Source organism: Oncorhynchus nerka, linkage group LG18 (assembly GCF_034236695.1).
Source record: "Oncorhynchus nerka isolate Pitt River linkage group LG18, Oner_Uvic_2.0, whole genome shotgun sequence".
Taxonomy (NCBI): Eukaryota; Metazoa; Chordata; class Actinopteri; order Salmoniformes; family Salmonidae; genus Oncorhynchus; species Oncorhynchus nerka.
Window position 1 is genome coordinate 37707046 of NC_088413.1, and position 21060 is coordinate 37728105.

A 21060-nucleotide genomic window follows, 5' to 3' on the forward strand; every position below is an offset into this window, starting at 1 on the left:
CTTCTTGCACTTTATCTAATACTAGCTTTATAAACAAGAGTTATAAAGGACATTGGTATTCAAGTTCAACATTGAAACAGGCCATGTGCTGTAGGCCAGTGTTAGGTTAGCAACAATGGTTGGTAGACAATTAGTTGCATACATAAAAGTCAATAGCCTATATCTAAATTAAGTACACGTGGGACACAACTGCTCCAAGGGTGAACAGGTTTTTTGGGGTGCAGACTTCAAAGTTGGCACATTCAGGTCAACCTCATGAATCAGAATGGACAGGCTAAGCAGGTTCACAAACAAATATCACACATACTCTCCGTGGTGGGTGTCATTGTTCAAACGTTTAGGCTTAACGTGTTTAGACTAGGTATGTTATGCTTGAAATAATATCTGCCCACTGGGTTCAGGTAAAGTATACTGAACAAAAGTAAATGGAACATGCAATACTTTTACTGAGTTAGTTCATTTAAGGAAACAGTCAATTTAAATAGTCATTAGGCACCTAATCTATGGATTTCACATGACTTGGGCAGGTGTGCAGCAATGGATGGGTGTAGGCGCGCATAGGCCCACCCAATCTGAATGATTTTTTCTCCACAAAAGGGCTTTATTACATACAGAAATACTCCTGTTTCATCAGTTGTCCAGTTGGCTGGTCTCAGACGATCCCCCGGGTGGAGGTCTTGGGCTGGCGTAGTTACACATGGTCTGCGGTTGTGAGGTCGGTTGGACGTACTGCCAAATTATCTAAAGCGACATTGGAGGCAGCTTATGGTAGAGATATGAACATTAAATTCACTAGCAACAGCTCTGGTGGACATTCTCGCAGTCACAGCATGCCAATTGCACACTCCCTCAAAACACGAGACATCTGTGGCATTGTGTTGTGTGACAAAACTACACATTTTAGAGTGGCATTTTATTGTCCCCAGCACAAGGTGTACTTTTGCAATGTTCATGCTGTTTAATCAGCTTCTTGACATGCCACACCTGTCAGGTGGATGGATTATTTTAGCAAAGGAGAAATGCACACAGAGGGATGTCAACAAATTTATGCACAAAATTGGAGGGAAATAAGCTTTTCATGTGTATCGAACATTTCTGGGATCTTTTATTTCAGCTCATGTAAGTAACACTTTACATGTTGCGTTTATATTTTTGTTCATTAAAGTATTAGTATATTTGTAGCAGCAGGTCCTACTGGGCGGCAAGAGCCTGGCTGGTAATCGAAAGGTTGCTGGATCAAATCTCAAGAGCCGCCATGGTAACAATCTACCGTTCTGCCCCTGAGCACGGCAATTAACCTCCCACAACAACTGCTCCCCAGGCACTGATTACATGGATGTCAATAAAGCCACCCCCTACACGCCTCTGATTCAGAGGTATTTGGTTAAAAGCGGAAGACAGTTTTCAGAAGAATGCATTCAAGTTTTACAACTGACTAGATGGCCCCCTTTCCCGATGTACAATAATGCTGAATCTGCTGTAATGGGAGCATGGAATTAGGAATACATTGAACATTTTGAAGAACATGCACAAGGTTACAGCAGTAAATAATTGCAGTGACAATCCATGTACAGTTTGAACAACGTGAAGAGGTGGGTAGGATACTTTAATTTTGAACAAATGGGTTAACATTTCACCCCTAATAGTATAATGGCATCTGGAGTCAACGCCATGAGCACAGCAATTCTACCCATTGTTTGTGCAGTTTGACAAAAACAGTCAAAACTACAAGTCAGCAATAGCACAAAAATAATTCTGAACCGATCACAACTACAATACCCCTTCTGCTCTTACCACGTTGGAATAAATCCCAGAGTACAATAGAAAAGTGCTGCCCTTTATGTTTGAGAGGTTTTCGCCACATTCCAGTTGACAGAAAATGAAAGGTGATGCATTCACCCTGTTGCTTGGAAATTCAAGGCATATGAAATCAATTAAGGCACATGTAGGCCTGTGGAAAGACAACAGTTATGAAAATACAACACAAAGACTTTGAAATGTTACCTGTCATTCACCTCTCCATTCAAACAAATCATCCATCATGTTTTCAACAACAAAACCTGAAATCCTGTCTCGAGTCTACAGAGCCACAGAACTATAAAGCATATTTACAGGGAGTTATAATTTATGGCTCTTCTAAATGGTGAATTCTAAACATATCCCCACTGTAAAGCATCCTCAACGATATTTCAGTGGCACTCCTATTTGTGATTCGGTGCTCCTTGCTCTCCACTGCATTGTCAATCACCAAGCACGTTATGTCCACAATGACCCTCTCCCTCTTTTTCTGTGTGTGGTGGGGGGGGTGCTGGACAAAACAAATTTCCGTCAACGACTCTGGGCTCTTGATTTTCATGCAAAAAGGTGTCCCAAATGTAGGCCCTCCCCCAACCACGGACGGAACAGCCAAAAGGTTAGCACAGCGCCTTCTCAAGTGTCACAGAAGCAGCATTTGCACCTGCGAGGGCCATGAGCGAGCGTCAAAATGGCAGCTGCTCCAAGTCAACTACGAAAAGCACAAGGCTGTTTTTTTGAGGGGCTTGCCTGAGTGGATTTAAGTAACATGTCTGACTTGCGTTGCAATGTGTGCAATGGCTGTCACTCAATTAACAAAAACAATTAATAGGTATCCCGAAGGCTTTATCGATGTGTCCGTCATCGAAACCAAACTTCCTCTTCGCCCACGACTTGATGGCAAAGACGTTATCTGGAGACAAAAATTCAATGATTAGAAAACTACTTTATTAAACAACTCATGTTTCTTACTGATCTCATTCGTTCAAAACTGACTGAAATTAAATTAATTTGACTCACAAAAGTAAAATTAGAACAATTGGATCACCGCATATTGTCGTGTTCTCACGCCGATGCGTCACATTATTCATCAAACAGAACAAAAATAATTTAAGTCACATTTAAACAATTCTGACGTCAATGTTGCCAAATAGAGATTTGTTGTGAGTAAAAGTTGATCCTTTATGAGAAGGTTAGCAGAGCACTTTCACTCCATGGGATCAATGGATAGGTCTAATTGCACCTTTAAGTGACTTGTCAGGCTTAACAATAAACCCAGACCGGATAACATTCACTCGCTAACGTCATGCAATGACACTATTTACAGAGTGGGTGGTGGTGTGATCCCTTGGGTGTGTGTGTGTGCGCATGCAAGGCTGTGTGTGATAGTGAGAGGGAAAGCCTGTGTGTTCACCCAGTGTGAAAGGCCGTAAATTAAAGGCGAGTTATCCACTGCAACACGATAATTGGTATGTAAATACTAATCCTGCTCCTCACTAAACTCCACCTAGTAGCCCCTAACTCCCTGTAGTCCCTCCCCACGACCATAATCACCCTGAGGTCACTGGTCACCCCAGGTTACTGCCGGGGGTCACGTAGTGCACAGGGATCCTGTGCAGGTTATGCTGGGAGTGCTTAGGGCTGCAGTTAGTTAGTAGGTACTGCGTTTTCAGTGAAGGCAAAAAAAAAAAGGCTTTGTCATCACAGAATGGGATTCCCAGAGAAATACCACTTTGTAATGGATGTGCCTTTTCCTACACGACTCAAAAAAAAGGTCAGGGGAAGAAAACGTGTGTGTGAAAATGGCCAGTAATGGTGAATGTGTGGGGCCTTTGCCTACACCATGTTGAATCATCCAACCCAGTGTAATGTCCATACAGTCTGGTGGCCTGTTCGTGTGTGTGTTAGTCAGGTTTGTCTTTCAGTTGACTTACCTGTCCGTCTGGACACCGCCTCTTTAGCTGTGACATTGGACTTTCCTGCAAGACACAAACCTACCATCAACACATAGTTACTGTACTTATGCAACTGTCTGCAAATGTTAGACAAAGACCAAAAACAAAATCAGACATTGATGGCCGGTATCCCTGACCCAGTGCCTAGTCCTGGCCTTAATGGCAAATGTATCTGGAAAGGGCTTTGAGCATGCATTTTAGTCCTGCAGTAATCTGGGTCTGAGAACAAGCCTCAGTCTTTCATCAGAAATAGTTGATGCATTTAGTAGAACATTTGTACATATCACTTGACTACAGGAAACAAAAAAAGGTACGTTTATACACTACTACATAACCACTACAGTGCCAGTTTTACGTCGAGTCCTTTACCTCCACAGTACATTATGCTTTGGAGTGCGTTTCTTTTTCAATGCTCTGACCAGAGAAATCACAGTCCGACACCCCAGCCCCGACGCCGCTTTACAAGCCCAAACCATCACGTTGAGCGCACACCAACCACTTTCAATTCCAAAGTGAGAGTTACCCTGTGTGCGCCATCCATTACAGCCTTTTATGAATAGCCGCGGCGGAGATGGCAAGTCAATCTGCTATGTCAGTGTAACATGCTACCTAGCGTTGAGGAGAGAGTGCAGCGCCGGGGCCCTAATTTCTTGGCAGAGGGGCACGGGAGCACCAGCCAAGGGGGAGGTGGGCCGCATAAGCTTGGCCAAAGCTGCATTCGTCGCTGGAAGCCAAGTAACACCTCCGTCTCCAGGGAAAAGATGCCCTCGAAGGAGCGGTTCCTGGATCAGATTTTCGACACCGGTGATGATATTAGATGAAAGGAAATCTTGCCTCGGATCAGCAAGTAGAGGCAGAGGGTAACTTGATTTGTAGCCATTGCTGTAGAAACAAAACGCAACAGAGTCATCTAAATTAAATAAAATGTCATTTGTGGCCTTTTTTGTTTTGTCACACACAGGCCTATGTCCACAAAGAAGAACTCAATACAGCTCAATCAGGAAAAATGATAGAGCTATACTGTTTCGCTCTCTTAAAACTACAACTAATTAACCAAACCCATTGAGACCAAAGAATACATAACAGTAACTATGTCCAAGTCAACGTACTTACACAGGTTTAATCACAAAGGCTGTGTGGGAAATGGTCAAATGAGTAACAATAAGTGATTCTCGTGTAAGAGAGAGAGGATACAAAAATTAAAACTGGTTTTGGGGAACAAACTTGACATTTCAGAGGCCGCGCTTTGAATTGCAAATTCCACTTCCCCTCTTGCTTGCTCAACTGGATTTCACTGGCAACTCAAATTTACAAGAAAAAGTTATGTGCAAAGAAATAAAAGCTTGAAATGATCAAGTGTTTAAGTAAGCATAAAATGTATAATATAAGTAAGCATAAGTCAAGGTTTATGTCCACACAGTTTTAATGCTGGTCTAGGATTTTTGTTTAAACATTTTACTTAAGCAATCTGATTGAAGCTGAAAGACAAGGGCCAACTTTAACTGAACTCTATTCTTTACAAAGCACCAAGCTATCATAGCTCTTAGACACCCAACAAAGCACTCATGTCAGTCTTAACACTAAACCCTGAATTTATAACCAAGATTAAACATCCATTGCGGACTTACAGTATATCCATAGCGCTTGTGTGCAAATGTTGTCCCTGGCAACAACGACAAGAGTTGCTGTGCTTTAGAAGGGAGTTGTTTACCGATCCTTGATGTCTCCGATGCTGCTAAAAGGATGGCAAGTTAAGACAAGCAGCAGTGTAGATCAATTTAAAACTGCTGAAGCTAGTTGAGCTTAAAAAAACTGAAATTCAGGTTAAAAATGGACGAGTGTTGACTGACACAGGCTTTTAAAAGTAAATCTGCCCGGAGTTTCACCTACACTGAACAAAACGATAAAACGCAACAATCAAAGATATTACAGACTTACAGTTCATATCAGACAATTAAAATAAATGGTCTCTAAACCTATGGATTTCACATGCCTGGGAATACAGATATGCATCTGTTGGTCAGATACCTTAAAAAAAAAACTGACTGAAATATAGTGGTGTGGATCAGAAAACCAGTCAGTATCTGGTGTGACCACCATTTGCCTCATGCAGCACGACATCTCCTTCGCATAGAGTTGAGCAGGCTGTTGATTGTGGTCTGTGGAATGTTGTGCCACTGCTCTTCAATGACTGTGCGAAGTTGCTGGATATTGGCGGGAACTGGAACACGCTGTCGTACACTGCAATCCAGAGCATCCCAAACATGCTCGCATGGGTGACATGTCTGGTGAGTATGCAGGCCATGGAAGTACTGGGACATTTTCAGCTTCCAGGAACTGTGTACAGATCTTTTCAAAATGGGGCATTATCATGCTGAAACATGCAGTGATGGTGGCGGATGAATAGCACAACAATGGGCCTCAGGATCTCGGTCTGCCCGGTAAAGTTGAAACGCTGAAGAGAACACTTCTTCAGCATGCCAGTGAGCATTTGCCCACACATACACACAGTGAGCATTTGCCCACTCAAGTTTGTTACTACGCCAAATTGCAGTCAGGTCAAGACTCTGGTGAGGACGACAAGCACGCAGGTGAGCTTCCCAAGACGATTTCTGACACTTTATTCCAGAAATTATTTGGTTGTGCAAACCCACAGCTTCATCAGCTGTCTGGGTGGCTGGTCTCAGACAATCCCCCAGGTGAAGAAGCCGCACGTGAAGGTCCTGGGCTGGCGTGGTTACATGTGGTCTGCGGCTGTGAGGCTGGTTGGACGTACTGCCAAATTCTCTAAAACAACGTTGGAGGAGGCTTAAGGTAAAGAAATTAACAAAATTCTGGTAACAGCTCTGGTGGACATTCCTGCAGTCAGCATGCCAATTGCACGCTCCCTCAACTTTAAGTATCTGTGGCATTGTGTTGTGTGACAAAGATGCACATTTTAGAGTGGCCTTTTATTGTCCCCAACACAAGGTGCACCTGTGTAGTGAACATGCTGTTGTGGATGGAATATCTTGGCATAGGAGAAATGCTCACGAACAGGGATGTAAACACATTTGTGCACAAAATTTGAGAGAAAAATCAGCTTTTTGTGCTTATGGAAAATGTCTGGGATTTTTTATTTAAGCTCATGAAACATGGGAACAACACTTTACATAAGAATTTGTTCTTAACTGACTTGCCTAGTTAAATAAAACATTTTAATAAAAATAAGTTAGTCTCACTCTGGAAGTTACTGAACTAGTATATTTTTTGCCATAATTTTCAATGATGAATATGCTAGGCCCACTCCTCAACCAAAGGGACACGCCTCATGCTTTTTTGGCGGAGCAATCTGTCCGCCTGAACTTAAAATAACCGCACTGCAGCCATTCACATATAGAAGCCTTTCTCTTCCTGGTTTGACAGGAAGTCCCTAACTAAACAGAACTGTCACAGACAAAGAGACATGTATTATGACAGCAGTAAAGACATTCTGGTTGAATCGGAAGGCCATAGGTAGTACATGGAAAGGTCTGAGAGTATCTATGACAACAAAGACAGCATTGACAGGGGTGAAGCAGAGAAGAGTAAATATGAATACATACAGAAGCATCTTGTCAATGTCTACAACAGTGCAGGCACCCTCAGGTGTCATGATCCCAGCAATGAGACAAAAGGGCAACACCCCAAAGAGCCGAGCAGAAGATCAGCAGTCCAGACCGTACAAAGTTGCTGCAGTGTGTCTGGGGCTGTTGTCCTGCTGGCTGAGATCATAGGCCTGAGTGTACACTATAATAAAGTGATTGTCAGTCTACAAGAAAAGCTCTCTGGGCTAGAGAAACTGGGATAGAGACATTTTAGCTCCAGTTTGTACTTCATCTCTACTGAGACTAAATCCTGGCAGGAAAGCAGACCTGGTGATCATAAACATGGGCGGATGACACACCTCTGTCTGCAGGGAGGAGAGAGGAGGAGAACCCGAGTTCTCATGGCAGACTGCAGAGTGATGGACCCATTTTTCTACCCGAGAGGAGAATGCAGTGAACTGCACTTTTGGATCTGTGAGATGGTAGCCAACCCACACACAAAAGTTCCAGGTTGGCTTCTCAAAATATGAGGGAATCCATGCTAGTGGCTAACTCAAAGCAGACTTACCTGTAGGAACCATGCCAGCAATGTCTGGCTCAGCTGCACTTCTTAACTGTTGAGTGCCATTAATGAGAGCAAACCTCTCAACAGGGATGGAGATATTTAAGCTCCAGTTTCTACTACCTCTCATGATAGTGAGTGTAGTGTTTATACTAAATCCTGGGAGGAGTGCAAACAGGACCGTTAAGAAGAGGAACAGACCCAGTGATCACAGAACAGCAGAGAGGAATAGGTCCGTCCATTAATACGTCGACAGGGGATTCTGGATTGGTCTCACTGACCGAGATGAAGAAGGGACCCCTCATTGGGTGGACGGCACCCCATTGACCACAGGGTACTGGGTGCAAGGGGAGCCTAACAGCTATCAGGGCACGAAAAAAAGAACCGTGTGGCGTGATAGACAGAGGAGAGCTAGCATAATACACAATGAAGTGAATTGCTCCTCTGGATCTGTGAGAAAGTAGCATATCAATAACTGAAACTCCAAACCCATCAGTGCTAACGGGCTAACTGCTAAGTCAAAGCAGGCTCACATGGAGTCAAGATTTCTTATAAAATGTCAATTTAGGTTTGATGTACCTCCATTTACTTGTCCCACATCCATTGGAGACACTGTATTGCTGAATTTAAAGTATCAGTTCAATGTTTGAGTTTTCAAAGATAAAATGACCTAACTGCTGGGGTACTTAGTGCAGAAAGTATTAATACCACTTGACTTAATGCACATTTTGTTGTGTTACAGCCTGAATTTAAAAAATAGGTTAAATACATTTTGTAGAAGTACATTTGGCGGCGATTACAGCTTTGAGTCGTCTTGGCTATGTCTATCAGCTCTGCACATCTGGATTTGGTGATTTTCTCCCATTCTTCCTTGCAAATTTTCTCAAGCTCTTAAGTTAGACGGGGAGCGGCGGTGAACAGCAATCAAGTCTTTCCACAGATTTTCAATGGCATTCAAGTCTGGGCTTTGCATGGGCCGCTCAAGGACTTTCACATTCTTGTTCTGAAGCCATTCCAGCGTTGCTTTGGCTGTATGCTTGGGGGTCATTGTCCTGGTAGAACGTAAATCTTTGTCCCATTCTAAGGTTGTTTTGCTTTTTGAAGCAGGTTCTCATCAAGGATTTGCCTGCATTTGGATCCATTCATTGTTCCCTCTATCCTTACCAGTCTCCCAGTCCCTTCCGCTGAAAAGCATCCCCATAGCATGATGCTGCCACCACCATGCTTCACAGTAGGGATGGTGTTAGATGGGTGATGAGCTGTGCCTTCTCCAGACATAGCACTTTTCATTCAGGCCAAAGAGCTACATTTGTGTCTCAGACCACAGAATCTTTTGCCTTATGATCAATCTCTCTTTCTCTTGCCATTTTGCAGACTCCAAGCATGCCGTCGTGCCTTCAGTTTGGCCACTCTCCCAGAAAGCCCAGATTGGTGAAGTGCTGTAGAGACTGTTGTCCTTCTGGCAGGTTCTCCCATCTCAGCCAAGAAACTCTGTAGTTCTGTCAGAGTGGTCATTGGGTTCTTCACCTCCATGACCAAGATCCTTCTTACCCAGTTGCTCAGTTTGGTCAGAGGGCCAGCTGTAGGTAGAGTCTGGGTAGTTCCATATTTCCCAATGATGGAGACTAGTGTGCTCTTGGAAACTTTGAACGCTATAAAAATAGTTGTATACCCTTCCTCAGATATGCCTCATTACAATTCTGTTGGAGACTTACAGACAGTTCCTTGGACTTCATGGTACGGTTTCTGTTCTGACATGCTTGGTCAACTGTGGGACTTTCTATAGACAGGTGTGTTTTCTTTCTAAATCATGTCCAACAAATGAATTGGCCACAGGTGTAATCCAATCAAGTTGTAGTGACATCTCAAAGATGATCAAGGGAAATTGGATGCACCTGAGCTCAATTCGGAGTGTCATAGCAAAGGGGTGTGAATACTTATTTATTTATTTCATTCTCAATACTTTTAACATTTCTAAAAACTGGAAACTGTTACTTTCCATTACATTAGTGGTTTCTCAATCAATGTCAGCAGTCAAGTCAGTCAGCTAGCAAGCTACACTCCCAAGTTGCCTCACCACTTAAAGGTAAAACTACTTTCATTCAAATATTTAGGCACGTGTGAGTAAAATGATCGCACTGTACAGCCCTGAAAGTGAGCTCACATTCTATTAGGAAGTCACAGGCATATTGGAATATGATTGAATAGAAAGAATGAGCTTTTAAGAATGAGTTTGTTATTTTGATCAATGTGAAAAAAAAAGAAGAAAAAAACTCTGCTCAAGCCCGAGTTTGTATCGAAAGTCAAAATGCCATTGCAGAGAAGTGTTTCACTTAGCCGACGACACACTGATGACCTTTTTCAAAAGAGCGAGTTTTTTTTTTGCCATTGTTTTCAAAGGTCAAAGCTCTTTTTTGCAAGTCTGTCTTCCTATCATAGCATCCTGTTTACTGAGGGAGATAGGTAATACAGCATGTAACTGGCCAGTATTGTCACAGAACTTCTGTATTTTAAGGTATTACTGCACTGTTGGAGATAAGAACATAAGCATTTTGGTACACCCGCGATAACATCTGCAAAATGTGTATGCGAGCAATAAAATTCTATTTGATTTGAGTAGAGACCCATGTAAGATTCTGAAAATTAAGATTCTGAAAATTACTCTCTCCAGAAATAAGTCTCTCACTGTTGCCGCCTGCTACCGACCCCCCTCAGCTCCCAGCTGTGCCCTGGACACCATTTGTGAATTGATTGCCCCCCATCTAGCTTCTGAGTTTGTTCTGTTAGGTGACCTAAACTGGGATATGCTTAACACCCCGGCAGTCCTACAATCTAAGCTAGATGCCCTCAATCTCACACAAATCATCAAGGAACCCACCAGGTACAACCCTAACTCTGTAAGCAAGGGCACCCTCATAGACGTCATCCTGACCAACTGGCCCTCCAAATACACCTCCGCTGTCTTCAACCAGGATCTCAGCGACCACTGCCTCATTGCCTGTATCCGCTACGGTGCCGCAGTCAAACGACCACCCCTCATCACTGTCAAACGCTCCCTAAAACACTTCTGTGAGCAGGCCTTTCTAATCGACCTGGCCCGGGTATCCTGGAAGGACATTGACCTCATCCCGTCAGTTGAGGATGCCTGGTCATTCTTTAAGAGTAACTTCCTCACCATATTAGATAAGCATGCTCCGTTCAAAAATGCAGAACTAAGAACAGATACAGCCCTTGGTTCACTCCAGACCTGACTGCCCTCGACCAGCACAAAAACATCCTGTGGCGGACTGCAATAGCATCGAACAGTCCCCGCGATATGCAACTGTTCAGGGAAGTCAGGAACCAATACACGCAGTCAGTCAGGAAAGCTAAGGCCAGCTTCTTCAGGCAGAAGTTTGCATCCTGTAGCTCCAACTCCAAAAAGTTCTGGGACACTGTGAAGTCCATGGAGAACAAGAGCACCTCCTCCCAGCTGCCCACTGCACTGAGGCTAGGGAACACGGTCACCACCGACAAATCCATGATTATCGAAAACTTCAACAAGCATTTCTCAACGGCTGGCCATGCCTTCCGCCTGGCTACTCCTACCTCGGCCAACAGCTCCGGCCCCCCGCAGCTCCTCGCCCAAGCCTCTCCAGGTTCTCCTTTACCCAAATCCAGATAGCAGATGTTCTGAAAGAGCTGCAAAACCTGGACCCGTATAAATCAGCTGGGCTTGACAATCTGGACCCTCTATTTCTGAAACTATCCGCCGCCATTGTCGCAACCCCTATTACCAGCCTGTTCAACCTCTCTCTCATATCGTCTGAGATCCCCAAGGATTGAAAGCTGCCGCAGTCATCCCCCTCTTCAAAGGGGAGACACCCTGGACCCAAACTGTTACAGACCTATATCCATTCTGCCCTGCCTATCTAAGGTCTTCGAAAGCCAAGTCAACAAACAGGTCATTGACCATCTCGAATCCCACCGTACCTTCTCCGCTATGCAATCTGGTTTCCGAGCCGGTCACGGGTGCACCTCAGCCACACTCAAGGTACTAAACGACATCATAACCGCCATCGATAAAAGACAGTACTGTGCAGCCGTCTTCATCGACCTTGCCAAGGCTTTCGACTCTGTCAATCACCATATTCTTATCGGCAGACTCAGTAGCCTCGGCTTTTCGGATGACTGCCTTGCCTGGTTCACCAATTACTTTGCAGACAGAGTTCAGTGTGTCAAATCGGAGGGCATGTTGTCCGGTCCTCTGGCAGTCTCTATGGGGGTGCCACAGGGTTCAATTCTCGGGCCGACTCTTTTCTCTGTGTATATCAATGATGTTGCTCTTGCTGCGGGCGATTCCCTGATCCACCTCTATGCAGACGACACCATTCTATACACTTTTGGCCCGTCACTGGACAATCTAACCTCCAATCGAGCTTCAATGCCATACAACACTCCTTCCGTGGCCTCCAACTGCTCTTAAACGCTAGTAAAACCAAATGCATGCTTTTCAACCGATCGCTGCCTGCACCCGCTTGCCCGACTAGCATCACCACACTGGATGGTTCCGACCTTGAATATGTGGACACCTATAAGTACCTAGGTGTCTGGCTAGACTGCAAACTCTCCTTCCAGACCCATATCAAACATCTCCAATCGAAAATCAAATCAAGAGTCGGCTTTCTACTCCGCAACAAAGCCTCCTTCACTCACGCTGCCAAGCTTACCCTAGTAAAACTGACTATCCTACCGATCCTCGACTTCGGCGATGTCATCTACAAAATGGCTTCCAACACTCTTCTCAGCAAACTGGATGCAGTTTATCACAGTGCCATCCGTTTTGTCACTAAAGCACCTTATACTACCCACCACTGCGACTTGTATGCTCTAGTCGGCTGGCCCTCGCTACATATTCGTCGCCAGACCCACTGGCTCCAGGTCATCTACAAGGCCATGCTAGGCAAAGCTCCGCCTTATCTCAGCTCACTGGTCACGATGGCAACACCCATCCGTAGCACGCGCTCCAGCAGGTGTATCTCATTGAGCATCCCCAAAGCCAACACCTCATTCGGCCGCCTTTCGTTCCAGTACTCTGCTGCCTGTGACTGGAACGAATTGCAAAATCGCTGAAGTTGGAGACTTTTATCTCCCTCACCAACTTCAAACATCAGCTATCTGAGCAGCTAACCGATCGCTGCAGCTGTACATAATCTATTGGTAAATAGCCCACCCATTTTCACCTACCTCATCCCCACAGTTTTTATTTATTTACTTTTCTGCTCTTTTGCACACATATCTCTACCTGTACATGATCATCTGATCATTTATCACTCCAGTGTTAATCTGCAATATTGTAATTATTCGCCTACCTCCTCATGCCTTTTGCACACATTGTATATAGACCCCCCCCTTTTTTTCTTTTTTTTTTCTTTACTGTGTTATTGACTTGTTAATTGTTTACTCCATGTGTAACTCTGTGTTGTCTGTTCACTCTGCTATGCTTTATCTTGGCCAGGTCGCAGTTGCAAATGAGAACCTGTTCTCAACTAGCCTACCTGGTTAAATAAAGGTGAAATAAAAAAATATATTAAAAAAATAAGAGTATAGGGCAGACATTTGTTTTTTGGGGGTAACTCAGTGACATAAGTAGTGGAGAAATCTGAGTATCTATGGACACCACTGACAGTGGTGAGGCAGAGGAAAAGATCATGGCGCTCTATGTTAATACAGACACCCTCAGGGGTCATGGTCCTAGCATCAATAATGAGGGCCAACACCCCAAGGAGCCGACCAGGAGATCTGATGCAAGATGAGATGATCTTCAGCTCTCTGTGCAAGAGCAATATTCTAGATGGAGCCATTTCAGCTCCAGTGTGTACTACATCTCTACTGAGACTAAATCCTGTGGGCAAAGCCGACAAGACTGTCTAAGGAGAGGAGCATACCTAGCGATCATAAACAGCAGAGGCCTGGCCTATCCATAACTCAAACTCAAAGCAAGCTTCTCCAACTACGAGGATATCATTGCTACTGGCTAATTGTTAACTCAAAGCAAACTCACCTGTAGGCGCCAACACAGCAAAGTATAGCTCAGCTGCATAATATTTACAGTAATAATGTTCATCCCCCCCCCCCGTGATGGTTTTGTATTATTTGTTATACAAATGCCCTGAGGTTTGAAGTCTATTTGCTTTTAATTATTTAATTGTTTCCCTTGACTGAGTCCTTCAATGTAACACCTTTGATTAATTCAGTTCAACTCAGTTTTATCAAGTGTCAAAATCTCTTGATAGCAAGTCTAATAGTAGGTACTTAATGAACCCCTATGCCCACAGCCTTCTGCTAGACCTTAGCACACTCTGCAGGCTGAATCCACACCTCATTTGAACCTAGACAACACGGTGTCCTATAACCTCACAAGAATCACAAGCAGCTTTGGAAATACAATTAGCGCTTCATGGGGGTAACATGGAGACGATTATGTGAAAATGTGTGCAGGACTGAAAGCCCAGCCTTGTGGAGCCCCTCCAGCAACGAGGCAGCTGCGGGGGACAGATACAGGGGGATTATTTGATCCCCTGCTGATTTTGTACGTTTGCCCACTGACAAAGAAATGTTCAATCCATCATTTTAATGGTAGGTTTATTTGAACAGTGAGAGACAGAATAACAACAACAAAAAATCCAGAAAAACGCATGTCAAAAATGTTATAAATTGATTTGCATTTTAATGAGGGAAATAAGTATTTGACCCCCTCGCAATCAGAAAGATTTCTGGCTCCCAGGTGTCTTTTATGCAGGTAACGAGCTGAGATTAGGAGCACACTCTTAAAGGGAGTGCTCCTAATCTTAGCTTGTTACCTGTATAAAAGACACCTGTCCACAGAAGCAATCAATCAATCAGATTCCAAACTCTCTACCATGGCCAAGACCAAAGAGCTCTCCAAGGATGTCAGGGACAAGATTGTAGACCTACACAAGGCTGGAATGGGCTACAAGACCATCGCCAAGCAGCTTGTTGAGAAGGTGACAACAGTTGGTGCGATTATTCGCAAATGGAAGAAACACAAAATAACTGTCAATCTCCCTCGGCCTGGGGCTCCATGCAAGATCTCACCTCGTGGAATTGCAATGATCATGAGAACGGTGAGGAATCAGCCCAGAACTACACGGGAGGATCTTGTCAATGATCTCAAGGCAGCTGGGACCATAGTCACCAAGAAAACAATTGGTAACACACTACGCCGTGAAGGACTGAAATCCTGCAGTGCCCGCAAGGTCCCCCTGCCCGTCTGAAGTTTGCCAATGAACATCTGAATGATTCAGAGGACAACTGGGTGAAAGTGTAGTGGCCAGATGAGACCAAAATGGAGCTCTTTGGCATCAACTCAACTCGCCGTGTTTGGAGGAGGAGGAATCCTACCTATGACCCCAAGAACACCATCAAACATGGAGGTGGAAACATTATGCTTTGGGGATGTTCTTCTGCTAAGGGGACAGGACAACTTCACCGCATCAAAGGGACGATGGATGGGGCCATGTACCGTCAAGTCTTGGGTGAGAACCTCCTTCCCTCAGCCAGGGCATTGAAAATGGGTCGTGGATGGGTATTCCAGCATGACAATGACCCAAAACACATGGCCAAGGCAACAAAGGATTGGCTCAAGAAGAAGCACATTAAAGGTCCTGGAGTGGCCTAGCCAGTCTCCAGACCTTAATCCCATAGAAAATCTGTGGAGGGAGCTGAAGGTTCGAGTTGCCAAACGTCAGCCTCGAAACCTTAATGACTTGGAGAAGATCTGCAAAGAGGAGTGGGACAAAATCCCTTCTGAGATGTGTGCAAACCTGGTGGCCAACTACAAGAAACGTCTGACCTCTGATTGCCAACAAGGGTTTTGCCACCAAGTACTAAGTCATGTTTTGCAGAGGGTCAAATACTTATTTCCCTCATTAAAATGCAAATCAATTTATAACATTTTTGACATGTTTTTCTGGATTTTTTTGTTGTTATTCTGTCTCTCACTGTTCAAATAAACCTACCATTAAAATTATAGACTGATCATTTCTTTGTCAGTCGGCAAACGTACAAAATCAGTAGGGGATCAAATAATTTTTTCCCTCACTGTAAATGGTAGTGAAAAAGAGAGAAGGGCGAAGCGGTAGGGGCGGAGACATCCTTGGCTTCCGCCTGCGCCTTGGCCTCCACACTGCCGACAACGGTGTCACCAGAATCAATCAGTTCCTGAAGGACATGTGGGTAAACCCACTAGCAGGGTGAACCAGAATAGGGGAGGTCCCCCCCCCTCCCTCGCTCCAGCCATCCATCTGGGAGTGCCATGCATCTGTAGGATATGGATCACATTATTCGACTTTCACTCCTCATCATTCAGGCTTAAGCAGAACACACACACGGGTGAGGGTATGACAGTTTGCCGTGTCCTTGTCTTTCAGAGCTCAGGGGACGGGCTGTGGGGGCTAGGGTGAGGAGGAGCGGTGGGCATCCACTTTCACCAGGGAGCCACAGTAGATGGGCCACAATTAGAAAACTTCTTTTTTTGGGGGGGGGGGTTCAGATACCAGTCAAGATAAGTGAGTGATGGGGGATGCCTTCAGTGGTTGCAATGCACACGCACATGCAATTGCTCACACATACATTCATGCCACACACACACACACACACACACTCTTACTATGATTGTGAAATACTGCACAATTTTGACAGTTCCCCAATCCCCCCTTACCCAACACAAGTGTAAATATTAAATTGTGCCTTCCTGTATTACAATGCCTTCAGAAAGTATTCACACCCCTGGACTTTTTACACAGTGTGTTGTGTTGCAGCCCAAATTTAAAATGGATAAAATTGAGATTTTGGGGTACTAGTCTACACACAATACTCCATGTCAAAGTGGAATTATGTTTTGACATTTTTACAAATTAATAAAAAATGAAAAGCTGAAATATCTTGAGTCAATAAGTATTCAACCCCTTTGTTATAGAGCCCCATAGTGGAGGTGTCATAATACCCATAAAACCTAGTGGTCAAAACAGGGAAATGGTTCCAATAATTTCTCCACCATTCATTTTTCCCATAGGGGATTTTAGGAACACTTCAAATAAGTGCTGTGTTTTGTGTAGGTTTAACCTGTCGTGATGTTTTGATAACCATGTAAATCTCTCGGACAAGGTGACTATATTCAGCTCTATTCACTCTGATTCAAAAATGCTAATTAGCCTCAATGTAGACATCATGCAAGACTACAAAGCCCTGCAAGCAGGTCACCTTTAGCTGACACCTTTGCTAACAGGTATTGTGTCAGTGGAGGCTGCTGAGGGAAAGACGGCTCATAAGAAAAGCTGAAATGTGGAACCAGATGGTTGATACCATTCCATTGACTCCATTCCAGACATTATTATGAGCCATCCTCCTCTCATCAACTCCACAGAATTGTCATGTGCAGACCAGCTGGCTGTTGTGTTCTCTGACATTTTCAATCTCTACCTAGCTCAGGCCTCTATACCCACCTGCTTCAAGATTTATACCATCATCCCTGTTGCCCAAGAAAGTGAAAGTAACTGAACTGAAAGACTAAAGACCAGTAAGCACTCACTTCAGTTTTCATGAAATGCTTCAAGGCTAGTCAAAGACCATATCACCTCCTCCCTCCCCGACTCTCTCCAATTCGCCTACCGCCCTGACAGATCCATGGACGACGCATTCGCCTTTTCACTGCCCTTACCCACCTGGACAAAAGGAATATGTGTGTGATGTATATGGAAGGATGCTGTTCATCGACGACAAAGCTCACAGCTCTGGGTCTGAACTCCTCCCTATGCAACGGAGTCCTGGACTTCCTGACATGCCGCGCCCAGGTGGTGAAGGGAGGCAACATTACCTCGACACTGATCCTCAACACGAGGGCCCCACAAGGGTGCATCCTCAGTCCCCTCCTGCATTCTCTGCATACCCACGACTGCATGGGTAGTTCCAACTCCATCATCAAGTTCGCTGAAGACAACAACGAAGATCAACATCACCAACAACGAAGAGCCAGCCTACAGGGAGGAGGTAGGCACTCGGACGGCATGGTGCCAGGTAAACGTCTCCATCAACGTTAGCAAAACAAAGGAGCTAATTGTGGACTTCAAGAAGAACCATGTTGGACACGCTCCCATCCTCATGAACGGGGCCATCGTTGAGGCGGTCAATAATTTCAAATTCTTCTTCGTACACATGTCAGAGAAGCTGAAATGGTCTAACCCCACAGACACCGTAGTGAAGGCACGACAGCAACTCTTCAACCTCAGGATGCTGTCCCCGAGGGCCCTCAGTGTTCGACAGGAGCACCATGTAGAGCATACGGTCAGGCTGCATCACAGCCTGGTACAGCAAGGCTCTTCACGGACCGCAAGGCTCTTCAGAGGGTGATACGTGCAGCTGAATGCACCATTGGGTGTACACTGCCTGCCCTACAGGACACAGACAACACCAGGTGTCGCAGGAAGGCCAAGAAGATCATCAGGTACACCCAGTCACTACAAAGATACAGGTGTCCTTCCTAACTCAGTTGCCGGAGAGGAAGGAAACCACTCAGGGATTTCACCGTGAGGCCAATGGTGACTTTAAAACAGTTAGAGTTTAATGGCTGTGATAAGGAACTTAGGATGGATCAACATTGTAGTTACTCCACAATACTAACCTAATTGACAGAGTGAAAAGGAGGAAGACTTTACAGAATAAAAAATATATCCTGTTTGCAACAAGTAATAATGCAAAACATGTGGCAAAGAAATTATGAATACAAAGTGTTATCTTTCGGGCAAATCCAATACAACACATTTCAAGCATAGTGGTGGCTGCATCTTGTTATGGGTATGCTTGTAATTTTTAAGGACTGGGGAGTTTTTCAGGATATAAAATAAAAAAACGGAAGGGAGTTGAGCACAGGCAAAATCCTAGAGCAAAATTTGGTTTCCACCAGACGCTGGGAGATGAGTTCACCTTTCAGCAGGACAATAACCTAAAACACAAGGCCAGATCTACACTGGAGTTACTTACCAAGAAGATGGTGACTGTTCCCGAGTGGCCAAGTTAGATTTTCAAGCAGATTTAAGTGAAAATCTATGGCAAAACCTGAAAATGGTTGAATAAATAAATGGGCATATGGTGCACAATCCAGGTATGGAAAGCTCTTAGAGACTTAACCAGAAAGACTCATAGCTGTAATCGCTGCCAAAAGGTGATTCTAACATGTATTGACTCAGGGGTTTAAATAATTATCTAAAATCAAGACATTATGCATTTTATTTTTCATATTTCTTTTTACAAATGTTAATAGTTCTTTGTGTCGTGTGTAGATCGTTGACAAAACATTACAACACAACCATTTGAATCCCACTTTGTAACAAAATGTGGGAAGAAAATCAAGGGGTCAATCAAATGTATTTATAAAGCCCTTTTTACATCAGATGTCACAAAGTGCTTATACAGAAACCCAGCCTAAAACCCCAAAGAGCAAACAAGCAATCCAGATGTAGAAGCAAGGTGGCTAAGAAAAACTCCCTAGAAAGGGAACCTAGGAACACAGCCATTAATGCCAGATCGTTAAGGGGGGTGAATACTTTCAGAAGGCACTCATGCTAAAATGTTTATTCTATTCTAGTGAGCCTTTTACCTTGTCCGTATTCTTTGTTATTGTTGTTGCATTGTCAAGAAGGAACCTGCATGTAAGCATTTCGTTGGACAGTATATGTCCCGTATCCCGTACATACCACTAATAGAAACTTAAATACACACCTGCAAGGGCCTTCACTGGTGCGCTTGCACCTATTATTTTGATGCGCAGAGCAATTGCACAGGCAAAATTAATCGAACCCGTTCAACCCATAAAAGAACAGACTAAAAGAGTTCCCTGTCGCGGGAGCCACAGCTGTTGTAGTGGTTTAGCCGTGTGAGTACAGCATTGGGAAATGGGCTGTTTTGGCTTCTTCAGTGACACTAGCGGAGCGCAGTGTTGGGGCTATAAAAATGACAACTCAATAGCGAGGCCTCGTAGCATTGAGGGAGAGAGGATGACTAGATGAATCAAGTCACAAATTAGAGTCACATGGGTACGCAAAGGTGCATGGACTAAAAACGGGCACTCTGCTTGTCCATGCATTGGGCCGACGGAGATAAACACCTCTCTAGGAAAAGGAAGGGCGGGAATATATGCTTTATGATTAACGACTCATGATGTAATCATAACATACAGGAACTCAAGTCCTTCTGCTCACCCGATCTAGAACTACTTACAATCAAGTGCTGGCCATTTTACCTACCAAGAGAATTCTCGTCAGTTATAGTCACAGCTGTGTACATTCCCCCTCAAGCAGACACCAAGACAGCCATCAAGGAACTTCACTCGACTATATGCAAACTGGAAACCATATATCCTGAGGCTGCATTTACTGTAGCTGGGGATTTTAACAAAGTAAATTTGAGAACAAGTCTACCCTAAATTCCTTCAACACATTGATTGAGCTACGCGCATGCGGAATACCCTCGACCACTGCTACTCCAACTCCCGCGATGCATACAAAGCCCTCCCCCGCCCTCCCGTCAGCAAATCCGACCACGACGCCATCTCGCTCCTTCCGTCTTATTGGCAGAAACTCAAACAGGATGAACCAGTGACGAGAGCCATTCAAAGCTGCTCCGACCAATCGGAAGCCACGCTTCAAGATTGTTTTGATCACGCGGACTGAAATATGTTCCGGTCAACATCAACCTATATGCCGACTTGGAGACGTTGTACCCACTGACTATTAAAACCTACCCTAACCAGAAACCGTGGATGGATGGCGGCATTCGCACATAACTGAAAGCGGGAACCACCACATTTACCATGGAAAGAGGTCTGGGAATATAAACAGCGCAGCTATTCCCGCCGCAAGGCAAACAAGCAAAATGCCTTCTTTGCCTGCTTTGAGGATAATACAGTGCCACCGTCGCAGCCCGCTAACAAGGACTCTCTCCCTCTCCATGGCTGACATGAGTAAAACATTTAAACGTGTTAACCCTCGCAAGGCTGCTGGCCCAGACGGCATCCCTAGCCGAGTCCTCCAAGCGTGCGCACCCCAGCTGGCTGGTGTGTTTACGGACAGATTCAATCGCTCCCTATCCCAATCTGTTGTCCCCATATGCTTCAAGAAGGCAAAGA

At 44.5% G+C, this 21060-nt stretch overlaps 1 protein-coding gene across 1 annotated transcript in view; it reads right to left on the minus strand.

Annotated features, from left to right (window-relative positions):
• Positions 1-1569: 1569 nt before the first annotated feature.
• The window catches only part of LOC115146749 (meiotic nuclear division protein 1 homolog), a 45637-nt gene continuing 26146 nt past the window's right edge, over positions 1570-21060 (minus strand). The window contains exons 5-6 of the mRNA XM_029688802.2: positions 3729-3773; positions 1570-2707 (exon numbers count right to left, since the gene is read on the minus strand). Of these exons, the coding sequence (XP_029544662.1) occupies positions 2607-2707; positions 3729-3773 (146 nt within the window). The 3' untranslated portion in view covers positions 1570-2606. The remainder of the gene's footprint in view (positions 2708-3728; positions 3774-21060) is intronic.